General features: G+C 45.4%; 1 protein-coding gene across 1 annotated transcript in view; it reads right to left on the reverse strand.

Moving 5' to 3' along the window:
- Window positions 1-9782: 9782 nt before the first annotated feature.
- LOC147701313 (putative methyltransferase DDB_G0268948) overlaps window positions 9783-17745 on the reverse strand; it is a 284191-nt gene continuing 276228 nt past the window's right edge. Inside the window, exon 6 of the mRNA XM_086928624.1 lies at window positions 9783-9890. Within this exon, the coding sequence (XP_086784750.1) occupies window positions 9800-9890 (91 nt within the window). The 3' untranslated portion in view covers window positions 9783-9799. The remainder of the gene's footprint in view (window positions 9891-17745) is intronic.

Genomic DNA, 17745 nt, shown 5'->3' on the forward strand with positions numbered 1-17745 from the left:
GGCCACTATAGGTGTGGCAGGGTATACTCAGACATGAGTCCCTTTCTCACTGCACCATCAGGATTCAAGCAAGCCGGGCCGAGGAAGGCTGAAATGCCAGAAACCGGTCCCCGGTAGCTTGTCTCCTTTCTGGTGAAGAATTGGTTTGGTAGTTTAGTCTGCCCTGTTCCCATGATGCACTGGGCCAGGGACAGACTGATTTGCATATAGCCAGGTTCTGAGCTGGGATGGTGCAGTGAGATAAATAACGGTGATAGATCAAGCCCTGATCTTTGGACTGGGTAAGAGTGCTCTGCTTAATTCAGACACTCTGTTCATCACCACCCCCTTTTCTGAATAGTTTTTGGCCACTATAGGTGTGGCAGGGTATACTCAGACATGAGTCCCTTTCTCACTGCACCATCAGGATTCAAGCAAGCCGGGCCGAAGAAGGCTGAAATGCCAGAAACCGGACCCCGGTAGCTTGTCTCCTTTCTGGTGAAGAATTGGCTTGGAAGTTTAGTCTGCCCTGTTCCCATGATGCACTGGGCCAGGGACAGACTGATTTGCATATAGCCTGGTTCTGAGCTGGGATGGTGCAGTGAGATAAATAACAGTGATGGATCAAGCCCTGATCTTTGGACTGGGTAAGAGTGCTCTGCTTAATTCAGACACTCTGTTCATCACCACCCCCTTTTCTGAATTGTTTTTGGCCACTATAGGTGTGGCAGGGTATACTCAGACATGAGTCCCTTTCTCACTGCACCATCAGGATTCAAGCAAGCCGGGCTGAAGAAGGCTGAATTGCCAGAAACCGATCCCCGGTAGCTTGTCTCCTTTCTGGTGAAGAATTGGCTTGGTAGTTTAGTCTGCCCTGTTCCCATGATGCACTGGGCCAGAGACAGACAGATTTGCATATTGCCAGGTTCTGAGCTGGGATGGTGCAGTGAGATAAATAACGGTGATGGATCAAGCCCTGATCTTTGGACTGGGTAAGAGTGCTCTGCTTAATTCAGACACTCTGTTCATCACCACCCCCTTTTCTGAATTGTTTTTGTGACGCAGCGGCAGAACAAAAGAGGCGCCATGGTGCGGCGTATATTAACAACGTGACGCATATGGGAGATGCATCATATTGTAAAGCTCTACGCCATCAGGGGGCTTCCGGCGCAAGGGAGGTCGTTCCCGCGCAGGAACACATCCTAAAAGTGGCTGAGGGAAATCTACAAGATTTCAATCGGTCACTTTTAGGACAATGATGCGTGACTCAAACCCTGCGCCTGCTTGAAGCAGACGTACGGCATGACGCAGCATTGGGGAGATAGGGCACCCCAGAGTATTGCTGGAGCTGTGCCATCGATGCGACGCAACTCCAACAATGCGCCGCCTTTACGGCACAGATGACAAACCCTTCGGTGACGTTTAGGCGCACAATGGGTGGTGGTGGTGTGGCGCACAATTACTGGCGCATCCCTGCTACTTTGCAGGGATGCGCCGGTAATTAAAAATCTGACCCTTAGTGTCTAGCATTACGCAGTTCTTTAAACTACACTCATACATAATTTCTCAGGCCAGTGAAATGAACACAAAATCGAAAACAAATAAGCATAGTAGCAACGCACATCTGGTACGGACCAATGCCCTCGATCCCACACAAAACGGATTCCGTGCTGGGCACAGTACGGAAACTGCGTTACTTGTGATGGTGGAACATCTCCGGGCAAGGCTGGATGCTGGTCAAACGGCGGCGCTTATTTTGTTAGACCTTAGCGCCGCCTTTGACACGGTGGACCACAGCATCCTCCTGCATCGGCTCGAGGAGACTGGCATTGGCGGTCAGGCGCTGCAATGGTTCCGCTCCTTTTTAGATGACCGCTCCTTCTGTGTTGCCATCCCTCCCTTCAAGTCCAATTACCAACCGCTGGCCATGGGGGTTCCGCAAGGGTCCTCGCTGAGCCCCATGTTGTTCAACCTTTACGTGAGACCGCTGGCTGATGTCGCTAGGCAGTGGGGCCTAACTTTGGTCTCATATGCCGACGACACACAGCTGGCGGTTACTCTCAGCGGGGATGCGGAAACTGAGGCCCCCAGGTTTCAGTCTGGACTGAAGGCGGTGGCTAGCTGGCTGACAGGCAATTGCCTTCAGCTTAATGCCACAAAGACGGAGGTGATGGTCGTCGGTAAGGGAGTGGAGCTGTGGGGCGACCACTGGTGGCCCTCAGAGTTGGGACCTACTCCGATCCCGGTATCGGAGGTGAAAAACCTGGGGGTATGGCTGGATGTGGGCCTCTCCTTTGTAGGGCACACTAAAAAAACTGTGGCCTGCTGTTTTGGACTCCTAAGGGGCTTGAGACCTGTTCTCAAGTTCTTTGACGCCCCAACCAGGCAGCTGGTGATCCAGGCTACTATCATCTCTCGCCTGGTCTAAGCCAGCTCTCTCCTGGCTGGGGCTAACCAGGCCGAGCTAACCCGCTTGCAACTGGTTCAGAATGCTGCGGCGAGGGCGATTGTTGGCCTGCCCAGATTCAGTTCGGTGGCAGGTGTCCTTCGCTTTCTACATTGGCTTCCGGTTAGGAAGCGCATTCTCTTTAAGGTTTTGTGTCTTGCCTTTAAGATCTTGAGAGGTATTGGCCCGGAAATCCTGTTGAGCTGTCTTTCCTTCTATGTTCCCACCCGTAGCCTCCGTTCCCAGGGTTTGGCCCTTGCGGTTGTCCCCAGATTCAGGCTCAGTCGCATGGGAGGCCGCTCGTTTAGGGTAATGGCCGCGTCAGCATGGAACTCCCTGCCTGTTGAAATCCGTCTGATGGAGGACCTCTTGACCTTCCGGAGGGCCATAAAAACCTTCTTGTTTTAGCTGTTTTGTTTTTATTCTCCTGTTGTGTTATGTTCTACCTTGTCTCTGCGCCGGGACGCTCCTTGGCTGGAGTATCTGTGCGCACAATAAATCACCGTAACATAACATAACATAACATAACGCTACTGAGAAAGAGAGCAGTACACCTGAAATGCACAGAAGATTTTGAAATATAATTTACCTACAATGTAATCAGCAGCATTATTGCTCTTGGTAATAAACAAAAATTTGCAGTATAATAACACACAGAGCAGGAGAAAGCAGAGTAGTGAAGAAATAGCTACTACTACTCACCAAGCCCGGGGATCTCAAGGCTAAGCAGGTCGATCAAGTTGCGTTCCCGGTCCAGGAGATCCGTCCAACGGTGGGTGGCCTGGTTGTAGGTGTGCCTGACCCAAGAGTGTTTGTACATGGCTCATCACACCTTCTCCCACCGCTTCCGGCGCTCCCGGATCCCGTACCCGCTAGCGATCTTGCCGCCTGCCATGATGGTCCTGGGGAGGCGGCGCTGAACATGAAAAACTAGTGAGGCCACCTCTTCCGCACTGAAGATCTCCAGGGCTGTGACCTGCTCCCCCCTCAAACACCCGCACGGCAGCTGGGCACGGGGTGCGGGACCCTACCCTTCTCAGGATGCTTCCCGGCTCCCTTTACCATGATCTGGGCAGAAAGGAAGGTAAATAATAATGAAGAAATAGAATAGGAAAGAAGAAAAGAAAAGTTTTAAAAAAGTAGTTTAACATTAACCAAAAGTAGCAGAAAACACAAAAATATAGAGCTAGAAAAATAGAGGGATAGATAATAAGTAAAAATTATGAAAAAAAACTTCAAACAAGCAAAGGATGGCAGAGATTCAGAGAGGATACAGAAAGCATGCCCAGAACCATAGCAATGAATGAGAAACAAGATGGCCGCGCCCGTTCACGACCGCGTGGGTAAGTTCACGTGAGATTTCCTTCGCGATCACACACAAACTTGTACTAGTGAGCCGCACACTTTGCGAGATTACACATCGTGCCCGGAAACGGAAATACGTCATGCAAACAAGATGGCCGCACCCGTGAACGACCGTGAGGGTAACTTCGCGCCGTTGCGCTACAGGCGGCTCGCTAAAACGCACAAAACCTTGCGAACTTACAGGCCGCAAAAAAACAAATTGCATATTCGCACAAATTCGCGGCTTCCGGATCCCGCGGAATTGCAGAAAAATGAGTTTTGCAAAACTGAAAGCACTCAACAGGTGCAAAAGTTCAAACTCATCATTAGTAACCATTCCCTGTAGTGCTTCCTGAGGGTCCCCTCCAGAGTTCAGTTGCCTACTTGCAACTATTAAATGACCCTGCTCTGACCCTCGCAGCAGGCTCATAGAATAGCTACAAGTAGGCCACAAAGGTCCTGTGAAAAAAAATGGTACTGCAACAGAAAGCAAATTACAGATAAGGAAGCAGGGTCAAGACTGGAAGTTTAAATTCAGTGACACATTAATCAACCCCAAATTAATTCATGTCAGTTGAAGCAGGGCAGATGTGCTTGCTTTTCCCCCCCATAATCTACAGTGATGAACCAGAGGGTGGCAGTGATGTACCAGAGGGTGGCATGGGTGAACCAGAGGGTGGCAGTGGTGAAACAGAGGGTGCTGTGAACCTGTGATGATGAACCAGACGTACCGTTGCGAGCCGACAAGTAAGTTCGCAATTGCAAACTGGTACAAAACCCTTGCGAACTGGAGAAACCCTTGCGAACACATAAAAAAGAAAAAAACCGCAAATACGCAAGAGTTCGCGGATTTTGCAGATTGTGAATTTGGGAAAAGAGACTCAACACAAGCGGCAATGGCAAATAGCATGTTTACAAACATCCCTGTACGGTGTGCCAAGCACCACATGGTGCCTGGCCAATTAGACATGGACGTTTGGGTGAGCACCATAGGTGCCTTCCAGGTCTCATAGCGGTGGTGCTAGGGGCCCGTTAGGTCACTTTCAGATGGCATTTCGGTGGCGGTTCCACCACCATGGAACGGCTGTATTAAAGGGACACCGTAATATTTACGTCTATGCCTGAGTAGGCACCGTCCCTATTGGAGGGACAACAATCCGACTGACGATACCTCCGAACAATGCAGTCCGACAGACTGTATTATAATGCAGAGGTCCGACCGCTCAGCTGGATGTCGGTGGGACTGCCACTGATTGCTTCTCTGTGGTGGTCCCACCGACATCCTAATCAGCCCCTAAATTATTAAAAAGGCAATTATAAAAAATAAAAATTGCATAATTATTTACCACTACAATAAGTAATCAACAGCTAAAAATAAGTAACATTAATAATAATCTATTTAAATACATTTTCCACCCTATGCCCCTAGAACCCAACAACCCACTACAAAATAAATAGTATTGCCAAAAATTAAAACAATGTAATATTTATCTAAAAAATAACAAAAGCTTACAATTAGCATAACTATTAAGTGATAACAGAATCTAGAATATTATTAGGAAATTTAAAAATTAGTTTACCCTTAAAAAATAAATTAAACTACATTTAATAAATATAACTCAATTTTCTCCCCACCCTATCACGCTACAAATGCAACCACACAGTATATTATTAATTGCTAATTTACCTTAAAAAATAAACCATTTTTTTTAATATATATTACTGTAGTGTAAACTAATAATACAGTTGAAAAATATTCTTTACTTTGAAATTCTCAACACAATATTTTCATTTGAACAATATTGTTGTTATATTATTAAGGTATTACGATTATTGGCACTTGATATTTTGTCCATTCAGCAGGATTACATGTTGGCCTGTGTGTCCTTTTTATCTTTACCAGATTACATTTCTGTTTATAAATCACTTGTTGTGATGAACATCCTGAAATGCCCAACTCACATGCTTCCTCCGCAGCATTCCATCATGCAAAACTGAGACCTCAATTTGGGTCTGATATTGTTCATGTGCACACCATTATAGCCCTTTCATATTTGTTTCTTATGGCTTATAACAGTCAAAATGGTCTTTATCATTGCAGTCACTTTTATACACCATGTGAATTGCAGGCTACAATTCCAATACCACCTACTTCAGAACTCAGGCACCCTTAATTCCAAACGTAGTATCAAGCTCTCATGTTGAACCAACCATCATTTTTTACTCCGTCGCATTCCTTAAAAGAGGAGGAGAAGGGTCACCAACTTTATACATAAAGAGCCTTAAGCCTTCACATTGACCAAACAAGTGAACACTTGGTCGATGCTGGGACGGAAGACAGCCCCTGAAAAATGAATAAGGACAAGCAGCCCATGGGAAAAAAATATCACAATGAAGCAAACAGAAATCCCCAAATGATTTAAAAACAAGAATAATTCTTTAAATATTCAAAACGATTAGTTTGACAAGTTATATTTATATTATATCTTCAAAATATGTATTCATATACATTTCACTAATGATCAATTTTCACATAAATAGACAGATATTTTATGAGCTCCCTATATTCACAACATCAAAACCAGAAACTGAGAAAACCATACACATAAAACATTAAAAACATTATTCAAAAATCAGACGCATGTTCCAATGTAACATCAATTAGCCAATATTCTATTGGCATCAATGAACATAAATACATGTAAATATATTTTTCTTTCTCTGTTTAAAAGACAATTCCTAGGTCTATTAACCATAACAAATATATTAACAATCCAAAAAGTAGACTGAGCAAAAATAAACAAGAAGAAAAATGACAGAGAAAAATTGTGCGATGCACGCTTCAGTGCACAAGACACATTTAGGGCCTGAACACGATCTCATTAGTAAGCCCTCCATAATAGTTCCAGAACAAGCAAATCTGATTCGGAGGCTATGTTTCCGCCCAAATCGTTCCCCATTCCGAACAACCAATTACGATGCAAAGATCTCATCCATGTTGAACAAATTGTTTCCAAACCTGATCTTTTCAGTCCGACTCTTTCACAGCGAATACTGCCACGCAATAAACCAAGCCCCCAAATGAGCAGATAAGATGCATGATTCGGACAGCCATATTGACTCATTCTCAGTGAGACGAAACAGCTGTGGGAATCTAACTTCGGGAGGCTGTAGCGAGCCCCCTTTCACATGGGGCCTGCCGAATCTGCCCGGTGGGGGTACCCATGCATCCCCCCTTCCCATGCGCGCACTGAGTCTGAGCAAACCTAGTCTGTCACCATATGGGTGCATCATACTCGGTCTCTCTGATTTGCAGAGCACAATTCGCTAGGAAAGCCCTCTCGATCTGGGAGGTTTAGAGGGCTTTCCTAACGAGATTGTACTTAGGCCCATAGATGAATTATGCAACTTTTATCAGGGCACTATGCAAGATACATGTAATGTGGCTAATGCCATCAAAGCAGAGCAATTCAACAATTCAGGTGACTCACAGCCACTTATTTATTTGATCTAAAATATGAATAGTTCCACAATTATTCATGCATACCTAGAAGCAAGAATTAAAATAAAATAAGAGGACTGAGAAAAAGGAGATATAGGACAACGAACCAAGAGATCCCATTGTACTGAAAGACCCAATATGCAAGGAATGTATTAATATTTGTGCCCAACACATTCTATATATCAAGAGTGAACGGTGTAAAGATGTGTGACTTGGTCGATGGCTAGCTTTTCATGTTCATTATTGGGTGTCAAAAAGGCTAAAAATTACAAAAGTGGGCTTTGTCAAGGTAGATTATCTTTAAAGTAGTCTATGCACTGGCCATGAGGAACTCCCAGAATACCTGTTACACTATGACCTAGACTGCTGTGATGGTGCTGGCATAGGGGGGGGGGGTAGCTGTGCTATAGACATTGTTGTATACATTCATCAAGCACTACTTTCATAATAGCCATATCTTTAAAGAGAGGTATTTTACTTGCAGTGTCCTTCAGGAAGTGTCTATCTTTAGAAAACATTAGTTATCTTTGTTAGTACTCTTTTTAGTGGTTATTCAAACTAACTGAAAAGTTCTCACTGCGCTCCTACCTTCTCTGTAAGTGGTCTCAAGATAAATATCAGCACACTGTCAATAAAAACTTGTTGAGAATGATCCTTAACCACGGTGCGAATTCCGCCACAGTGCAGCGGTTTGAGTAAATGGGCGGGCCTGTTGCCCAATGGACATGCACAGCACTAAGGAGGTAGTGCTTGCAACAGCCGTTCGCCGACTGGCACAAAGAAGGGGATAACTTTGAAAGTCAATGTGAGGGGGTAGTGCTTTTACGCAGGTATATTCTCTCGCATTCAGGGCTGGGGGAGTTTTCAGCTGAACCACACTGTGCCACGTTGAAGCACCTCAAAATATTCTAAAGTTACGGCATCTGTTTTAGGGAGGGTATGCTTTAGGAAGAGTGTTATAGAGGGTACCAACCTTATTATGAGTTTGTTGGTCCTCCTGTTTGCCGGCCACGGCTGTACCAAAAGAAGGACTGCCAAAGCTGTAGTGCAACCACTCGCTGGAACACAAGTATAATCCATGGCGGGCAGGCGGTGCTGCGGCAGTCTCATGGCAGGGGTCAGACTGCTGCAGTGAGAGCACCAACTGCCTGTTCCTGCCTGCTCCTGCATGGTGTGGCATGCATCATTTTGTGCAGGAATAGAGGTGCAATTCCAGGGGAGCATATTACAGCTCCCTGGGTAATGCACCATCATCACAGGATCCTGGATGCTGGTGGAGGCAGCAGTCTTGTGACAGTGCAACCCCCACAATACTGAGGGTGGCCTGGAGTGGTGGCATTGGTCTGGACTCCAAGTAGAGTGGTCCTGTGGACCGTCATATTCATAATAAAGCCCTAAGAGTACATATGTATGAGGGAGCCTTCTGCGCAAGCTGTATATTTCTTGTATTATTATTGCACTCACAATGCAGGCAGAGATTCCCAAATATGCATCGACAAATTTCCAGAAATTCGAATATGGTTCAAAAACTGCTCTACAGAATAACACAGGTGCAATGACAGGACAACAGGCAGGCACGTGTAATCACACAGACACACATGCACAAGCATCACAGTGCAAGCTTTTGTTTGTGGAAACTATGGGCCAGATATTTGACCATCAGTGTCTGTGATTCGCAATTTACGATTTTTATCGACTCACAATTTTTGAGTTGCAAAACCTGATGTACAACAGTGTCTCGGACACTGTTTGCGATTCTCAATTGGGTTGCAAGGGAACTACCTCATTAATATTCATGATGCAGGTCACAACATGCAACCCATTGGGCATGGGCGGTACTCACAGTGATGGTGGCCTGGAGGTTCAGCTAACCACTATGTCTGTGACTGCATTTTAAATAAAGCAGCCTTTTTTTAAAAAGGCAGCCTGTTTAGCTTACGGAAAATAGGATGCTTTTCAAAAATAGAAATGACAAGTTTTCTTTTCATCTTTTCAGAGCAGGCAGTAGAACCACTGCCTGCTCTGAAAACAATTAGTTTTCCCATTCACAAAGGGGAAAGGGTCTCTTGAGCACATTACTCATAGACATAAATGGGAAAAACTCTTTGATACATCAGGCCCTAAGAATCCATTATTCAAACATTTGGTCCATGTCATCCATGTAAAGATCTTCTTATATAAAATTGGAAAGCCATTGGTTGTTCAATATCCTCCCCTTCAACATCTTACATCAATATAGCCTTTCAGGTTTGGGTAGAAATATGTCCATAACACATTACCACATGGACCAGAAAGTAAATATATTTGTGATCAACATTTAACAATTTCTCTACTTATGTTGGAGTCAATTTTTTCCACCAGCTCAAAGTACATCAGAAAGGACCTTAATGCAGAAGAACATTGAATATTTATTTTTTAAATATGTGGCATTTACTAATCATGGCAAATGTATTGGGACAAAACATGTTCATATCACATTTTGAATACAAATTAAAACAAAGCAGCTGTTTGATGGTCTCTTTCATTTATTAGTCTGATTTGCAGGCCAGCAGACAGAAGTATGTGGAGCAGACCTCTAATTCAGTGTCCACAGAAGACTCCCTCATTGCCTTCAGAATCCTGCAATAACAAATGGAAACAGTAAGTAAGTGATTAACTAAGTCTAAACTGTGTGGTTTTGCAAGGCCACTACTCAGATTTATAGAGGATGAAATAGATCATTTTAATGCAGTTAAGTTGGTATGTTTTGATAACATCATCTTCGTTCAAGGTCCCGGACAGTACAAGGAAGTCCTCTTTTCTCTTTTTTAGACAAAGTGCAAGGACTTGTATACTGTCCAAATCCTGATTCTATTGATTTACTCACTTACACACTTCATTCATTTCTTCTCTTAAACCTATCCGCCTTAGGATCATCTTCCCTCAAACATTTGCTTACTTACCTACACTTTTAGCTGAAATTTGTTTTTGAGGCCTTAAGACTTTGTGCACTTTTCCACTACCAACCAGTGATAAAGTGCTTGTGTTCTGACCTCTAAACAAGGTTTGATTGGCATATACCCAAGGGGCATAATTAATTTACTTGTCAGTTCCTTGTAGAGTGTTATACCATATCCCCATGGCCTGTAAATCAAATGCTACAGGAAGCACTTATTGTGCCACCCACTTGAGTAGCAACCTTAAGCCATGTCATAGGCCTAACATTGCAGACTGAGTGCTGACTGTCATGTCGACTTGGCATTTAAACCCCTTGACAAGCCTGTTCTTACTTATAAGTCATCCCTACAGTAGCCATTAGGGTAGTCTGTAGGACAGGGTGATGTGTAAATAAAGCAGTTGACCACCCCCTTTAAGTTTTACATGTCCTGGTAGTAAAAAACGTTCAAATAACTTTTTCTATAATGTGAGGCCTTCCTCTCTTATAGGATAACATTGGGGATTCCTGATTACATTTAAGAAGCTATAATTCCTAATTGGGAACAGGAGGGTATGTCATGTTTTGTACCTGCGAATTTGTAACGATAAACCCTCTCCAATGGTAAAGTTAGATTTTTCTTTACAATTTTGAAAATGCCACTTTTAGAAAGTTGGCATTTTCCTGTTATTATACCCTTATGCATGCAGTCTGTTCTAAGACCATGACTGAGTGTAGCTGACGGACTTTGTGAATTCCTCCTGAATGTCATGCAATAAAATAGGAGCAGGGACAAAGACACCTTGTATTCCTTTGGTACCTATATTAATGTGTGGATGCGTCAAAAGCGCTCATGGAAAAAAACAAGATTGGGAGACAGACACATAGAGACAAACACAAGTCAAAGTGAATAAATATGTCCACTTTTAACTTAATTACAGCAGCTGTGTATCAGTTACAACATGTATCTTGTTGCAGCATGTCAATCAATCAATCAATCAATCACTGCATTTCTAGAGCACGCTACATATCCGTGAGGGTCTAAAGGCGCTGGACGCTACTGATCGAAGAGCCAGGTCTTCAGAAGTCTTCTGAAGGCCAGCGTTCCAGGTCTTGGCGGCGAGGTACAAGAAGGATCTACAACCAGCGGTGGTTTTCCAGATACGAGGAAACGTGGCGAGGTTGGCTGAGCTGAGGCTTTGAGTGGGGGTGTGGAAGCTGAGACGGTTTTTGAGGTATGTAGGTCCGGTGTTGTGTGGTGCTTTGAGTGCATGGATGAGATGTTTAAAGGTGATCCTCTTGTTGAAGGGGAGCCAGTGCAGGCTTCTCAGGTGGGATGTGATGTGGCTGCGTGGGGGGATGTCGAGGATCAGTGGTGCTGAGGCATTCTGGATTTGTTGTAGTCGTCTCAAGAGCTTGGTTGTTGTTCCTGAGTAGAGGGCGTACCCGTAGTCGAGTCTGCTGGTGATGAGGGCCTGGGTGACGGTTTTTCTCATGTCGGGAGGGATCCATTTGAAGATCCTGCAGAGCATTCGGAGGGTGTTGTTGCTGGGCGCGTAGACGGCGTAGACTTGCCTGGTCATGGAGAGGAGAGTCGAGGATGACCCCTAGGTTGTGTGCGTGGTCTGTGGGTTCCGGGGCTGTGCCTAGCGATGTGGGCCACCAAGGGTCGTCCCAGGCTGATGATCAGCTGGGTGTCGTCGGCGTAGGAGATGATGTTGAGGTTATGTTGTCGTGCGACGTGGGCGAGCGGTGCCATGTAGATATTGAACAGCATTGGGCTGATGGAGGATCCCTGCGGGACACTGCAGATGATCTCAGTGGTTTTCGAGCGGAAGAGAGGGAGGCGGACTCTCCGGGTTCTCCCGGAGAGGAAGGAAGTGGTCCAGGCCAGGGCCTTCTCTTGGATTCCGGCGTCATGGAGGCGAGCTGATAAGGTGCGGTGGCAGACTGTGTCAAAGGCTACTGATAGGTACAGGAGGATGAGTGCGGATGTTTCTCCTTTGTCCATTAGGATCCTGATGGCGTCAGTGGCGGCGATGAGGGCAGTCGCGGTGCTGTGGTTGCTGCAGAAACCGGATTGGGAGGGGTCCATGATGTTGTTGTCTTCGAGGTAGCGGGTTTGTTGACAATCTTCTCTGCCACTTTTGCCGGGAACGGGAGCAGGGAGATTGGCCAGAGGTTCTTGAGGTCCTTGGGGTCTGCCTTGGGCTTCTTCAGAAGGGCGTTGTTCTCGGCGTGCTTCCAGCTTTCCGGGAAGGTTGCTGTCTTGAAGGAACTGTTGATTGTTTTCCGGAGGTGGGGCTGTGGGGTTGTGCTGCCTTTGTTGAAGACGTGGTGAGGGCAGGGGTCAGATGGGGATCCGGAGTGGATGGAGTTCAGGGTTTTGATGGTGTCTTCATCGCTGACGTTGGACCAGGCAGTCAGGCGACTGGTGCGGGTGGTGGTCGCAGGTGTGATGGACTCGGTATTGGGTGCGGTGGTGTCGGAGTTGAAGTTTTCATGGATGTCGGTGATCTTGCGGTGAAAGAAGGGGGCCAGGGAGTCTCACAGGTCTTGTGATGGTGGGATGTCGTTGGCGTTGGAGTTGGGGTTGGAGAGTTCTTTCACCATGATGAAGAGGTCTTTGGTGTTGTGTGCGTTGTTGTCTAAGCGGTCCTTGAAGGTGGTCCATTGGCGGTCCTGATGAGTTGGTGGTGTCTGTGGTTGGCGTTCTTGGGGGCTTTGTGGCTGTCTAGTGTTCGGTCGTGGAGCCATTTCTTCTCCAGCTTCCGGCAAGTGCGCTTGGAGATCTGGAGGTCTTCGGTGAACCAGGCGGCTTTCTTGTTGGTGTGGTTGGTTGTGGAGGTCTTGAGAGAGGCGAGGGTGTTGGCACAGTTGTTGATCCACTGTTTGAGGTTGGTTGCGGCGGTGTCTGGGTCGGTGAGGTCGGCGGGTGGGACTGCGTGCCTCTGACATCATCATTATGCCACACGTACATGTTAGACAGAATCTTCTGACTCATTTGTGATTTGTAGAGAGGTCTCATGTGCAGGCCTTGTGTTAACTACGCTTGGCCGTGCTCCGCCAATGTGAATTATTCCAATGCACTTCTTTGAATCATGGTGACCACTGTTACCATACTTTATAGTGCTGAATGCGTAGGTGTAGCAAAAAAGGCATAGCTGACATGGTGTAAAGTGGCAGTACAGTTCTGTCACACGATAGTGCAACATATGCTCTAGAAACTATAAGTTACGTGGCACACTACATATGCAGGAAGACGCATACTATACATCACAGCATTCTTACCAATTACCCCTTCAAAGGAGATATTTGTGGAATGATAATTCAGTTGTGAGGCAAAGGTATGGTTGGATATACCTGTGTTGTAGTGAGAGGCAGCAGAGGGATATTCACAAGTTAGCCCCTACGTCGTGGTCCAATACCTGCCCTGCCGCTGGTCAGATGTTGGTGGAATACTGAGAAGCATGTGGCCAGTTATGATTTTGCTTGGGTGGAAGTGACGCAGCTCCTCCTTGGAGCGTGGTTTGTGGACGGAAGGTCTGCGGAGACTGGTCCTGGCAAGTCAATCATGCCGAAAATACCGGCCATCTTGGAATGTAAATGTGTGTATTCACATATGTTCTAGTATGCCGTAGTTTGGTTAAAAGGCATGCTTTGTGCTAATGTAACTGCTGCGATGCAGACAGGAATAAATGCTACTAAAAGCTCACCCAGTTATCTGGTCTTGTACAAGTGAGGGAGCCTTATTATAGATCAAGATTGGAAGATGATGTGTTAGGATTATGTAAAATGTAATATAAGGAAAAAGCAGGGAGGGATCAATTCACCACTTTATTTGTGTACATGGCACCGTCAATTGCCATGACATCGAAAACGTATTTTCTTTGTAAATCAACAATGTTTTTCCTATGATACACGGACCATGGGAAGGTGCTGTATGCACACACACACACACACACACACAAATATATATATATATATATATGTATAAAGCAAACGCTCTGGAGCTTGGGAGGGAAGCACGACCATGGTCCGCCCTCCGGCCATTACATGCAGCCTGCCGTTACCTTCGTGTTATTCTTTATCATGCCGGCGCGTTTCAGGGCTCACACCCCTTCTTCGTGTGCAAACAAAACACACGCCTGAGACCTGCATCAATTGTTCTCCAACTTTATTAATACCATCCCCGCCTCCCATGGGTGTGTTTACATTGCACTGTCCTCTGGTGCATTCTGGGGGATGGAGTTTGTGATGCAGGTAAGTTTCCTTATAGTAAGTTCTGGCGTGGTTTTTCAATCAGTTCAAGCCTTATTTCTCTAAGTGAGTCACTATTAGGTGCGAGCAGGCTCAATCTGCATATGAAACATGGTGCTGACTTGTCCTGAAAAGTTCAAACAACAGCCTCGCACTGGTGATGTTCGTTTTCACCTGCTATGGATGGTTCTCCTCCCCACGCCAGGCACCGTCTTAGTAGGTATAAATATTATCTATAAAGTGTCGCCAAGTGAGTATTCTCTCCCTGTAGGGCACAGCTTTCCAAACTTTTCATGTTGATGACACACTTTTTAGACATGCATCACTTCGTGACACAGTAATGCAGTGTAGCGAGCACGCAAGCACGAACCACCTACGGGGTGTTCAGGTGGGGGAGTTAGTGTTCTCCCCAGTGAAAATTTTGAAAAAAGAGTGGGCAAATTGTGCATTTTTAAGCAAATTTGACAAAGCAGGAAGGTTAATAAAGTAATTGTGAATCTGTTCATCTGTTCTAACAAAGACAGTGATTGGTAAAACTGTCCATCGCTTGTTCTGCTGACATCCTAAGTGTGCAAAAAGAAACCAATTTATTGGGTGTAAGGTTAGGTTTGTGCCTGAAACAAGAATATAATCATGCACACAATGACACATGCCCTAGTGATTTATGGCACAAAAAGTGCGGGTGCTCGCACTGCCAACCCTTTCAACCCTGCACAAATTCCACCTGCTGCCTTGCTGAATATGAGTAGCTCAAGATACGTAGATCTGTGCAATATTTTCTTAACAGCCAAGCAGGCTGACTGCTCCTGACCTGTATAATGCTATAACTTTATCTTTAAAATCTCGTGTAAGCACTGTTCTTTCTTTTTGGAAATTCTGAAGCAGTTGCTGGAAACTATCTTGGAGACTCAAACAAAGGTCATTATGTCCACGAAGTAGTAGAGACAATTCATTTGATTGTATGTGTGTGTTTCATTTTTGTTCAGCCCTAATCAGTACAGCAAATATATAACCAAGCATTGCTTTCACAGGTGCAGGTAGGGCAGATACCATTTAACTTCTGTATAGTCAACTATAACCATTATTGTTTGATTTTGGAAAGAGAGCACAGACGGAAGGAAGTATGCCCAACATGACCTTGATGAAAGGGAAGCAGATCCTGTCAGGCAAGGAGGGGGGCAGTCTGTCAGGCAGGAGTACTGACAGACTGCCAGGGGGTTAGAGATTCAGCAGACTGGGGGGAACGACAGGAGGAGGCTGCTAGGCAGGAGCACTGACAGATGTCAAGGAATCAGTGATGTAGCAGGAAGAAATAACAGCACAGGGGGAGGGGTTTAAAAAGGAGGAGGGACTGACAGAAGGAGGCTGACTGACATGAGGGGGTCAGGAATGTGACTGACAGGAGAGGCAGAAAGGGACTGAACAGTGACAGGAGAGGTGGGGGGTCAGAGATCCAGGTCTCATTATTTCCGGCTCTGCATGCACACCTCCCCCGGAATCCCCTCCCCCACTAAGCCTGATGTCAGACCCGCACCACAACCCCTGTCACGACCCCAAAGGAAGAGGGTGAGTATGGGAGGGATGGGATGGGGGCGCTGTCCTGACCGGCACCAGCTGGCCTACTGACCTCCTGCTATAGGCCTAGTTCTTCTCATGGAGGCAGCCCGCACCCTTAAACTTTGCCCCATCTAGCCATTCGTTCTTCTCACCATACGCTTACCTACCCAACCGATATAAAGGCTTTTTGCCCTTACTAAATGATGTTCTTCTGTACACGTTTGTACCGCTATGGGCCTATTTTTTAATCCCCCTTCGCTCCTACACAACAGTGTGCTCTCTAATATGCAAGCAGACTTTAGCCCCTGTAAAATTGTTATTCTTACCCCCCTCAAGGTCTATATCCTCGTGCTGACATGTACAGCCCTTAACCCCGCCTGCCAGAGTGCACTTTAGTCCCATGGCATCCATCCCTCAGTCCATGATTTCCCTTCCCTCGCCATGAGACGATTTGCCTCTGCGACCGCATGTTTATAGGCCCCTGTCCCCCACCCCCTTGGAAAATAAGAAGCAACGGATGAACTGTTTGCCGTAATATAGCAAGAAAGATTGACATTTTTTGTGTTATAACCATTGAGGGCAGGCTCCTCCAGAATCTTGCCAAGGATTATTTAACCTTGGACTCAAAAAACATTTGGAATTTACCATCCCTTGACCATCTTGGTCCTTTTCTATCCTACACGAGCACCAATTTCTCACTCTATGCACTTTACCCTTTGGTAACCCCCTGTTTTCCTAAATTGTATATTTGTATATTGTACCATGATGAGGAATTTTATTTAGAATAAACAGTAGAGTCTTTTTCCTCTACTTTTAAAACGTTTGAAACACCGTTTCTGTGTGAGTTGGACATTTGTTTATTTTGGGCTATTGTTTTTTTCCTTTTTGTCTCCAAATTCTTCATTGCAGGATTAACTTTGCATGTGGAATAAGAATTGAATTAAGTTTTACTAAATAATATCAAGAATTGTGTGTAGAGTTAACGTCTAGGACCACCATATCTGTAACGCTCAATACCCAGGTCCTAGGACTTTCTTTGGGTCACCCCGTATATAATAACGATGAATCCTCAGAGGGCAGTCCTGCTAATGAGCCCTACATCTTTACCTGCACTCAGGGCTACCAGAAGTGACTTCAAATGCTAGTTTGCTGGCTTCCTGTTCATAACCTCAGGGACATAAAAACCTCCCACCATCTTTAACCCACCCTGACTGAGTTCTGAAACCCCAATTTCACCCACCAGTCCTGAACCCTTAGAAGTTGTTCTAATGGTGGCCAGATTTCCAATTCCTAAAACTAAGTGTTGGGAAACATTTTGACCCAAAGCCGATCTGAGAACCTGCAAGAGACTGGGTCCAGCCAGCTCACATATCTGTCTTAGGTGCATCGCCAGTCTGATAAATTTCACAGATTATGTTAAGTTTTTCTCCACATCAGCAAATCCTTTTCAACTGTTCTTCATCAAAGTGGTATCTAACCTTGTGGAACTGTCTTCAGATACAGCCCTCTGCTTTGTCCCACTACAGATTTTTTACTTCCATTTCGGTGAAGAAGTCTGAAGATAGAAATCTTCACCACAGCTTTGTCCTAGGGCAATTCTAATACCGACTCTCTCTCCTGAGACACCTCCTGCAGACTTGCCTCTCTCAACTTTATCTTCCATGACACTTTTTCTCAGAATTTCTTCTAAGTTCCAAGGTAAGCAATTGGCCATCCCTAAAGTGGTTAGCAACATACTGTGTT

This window comes from Lissotriton vulgaris, chromosome 7 (assembly GCF_964263255.1).
Source record: "Lissotriton vulgaris chromosome 7, aLisVul1.2, whole genome shotgun sequence".
Lineage (NCBI taxonomy): Eukaryota > Metazoa > Chordata > Amphibia > Caudata > Salamandridae > Lissotriton > Lissotriton vulgaris.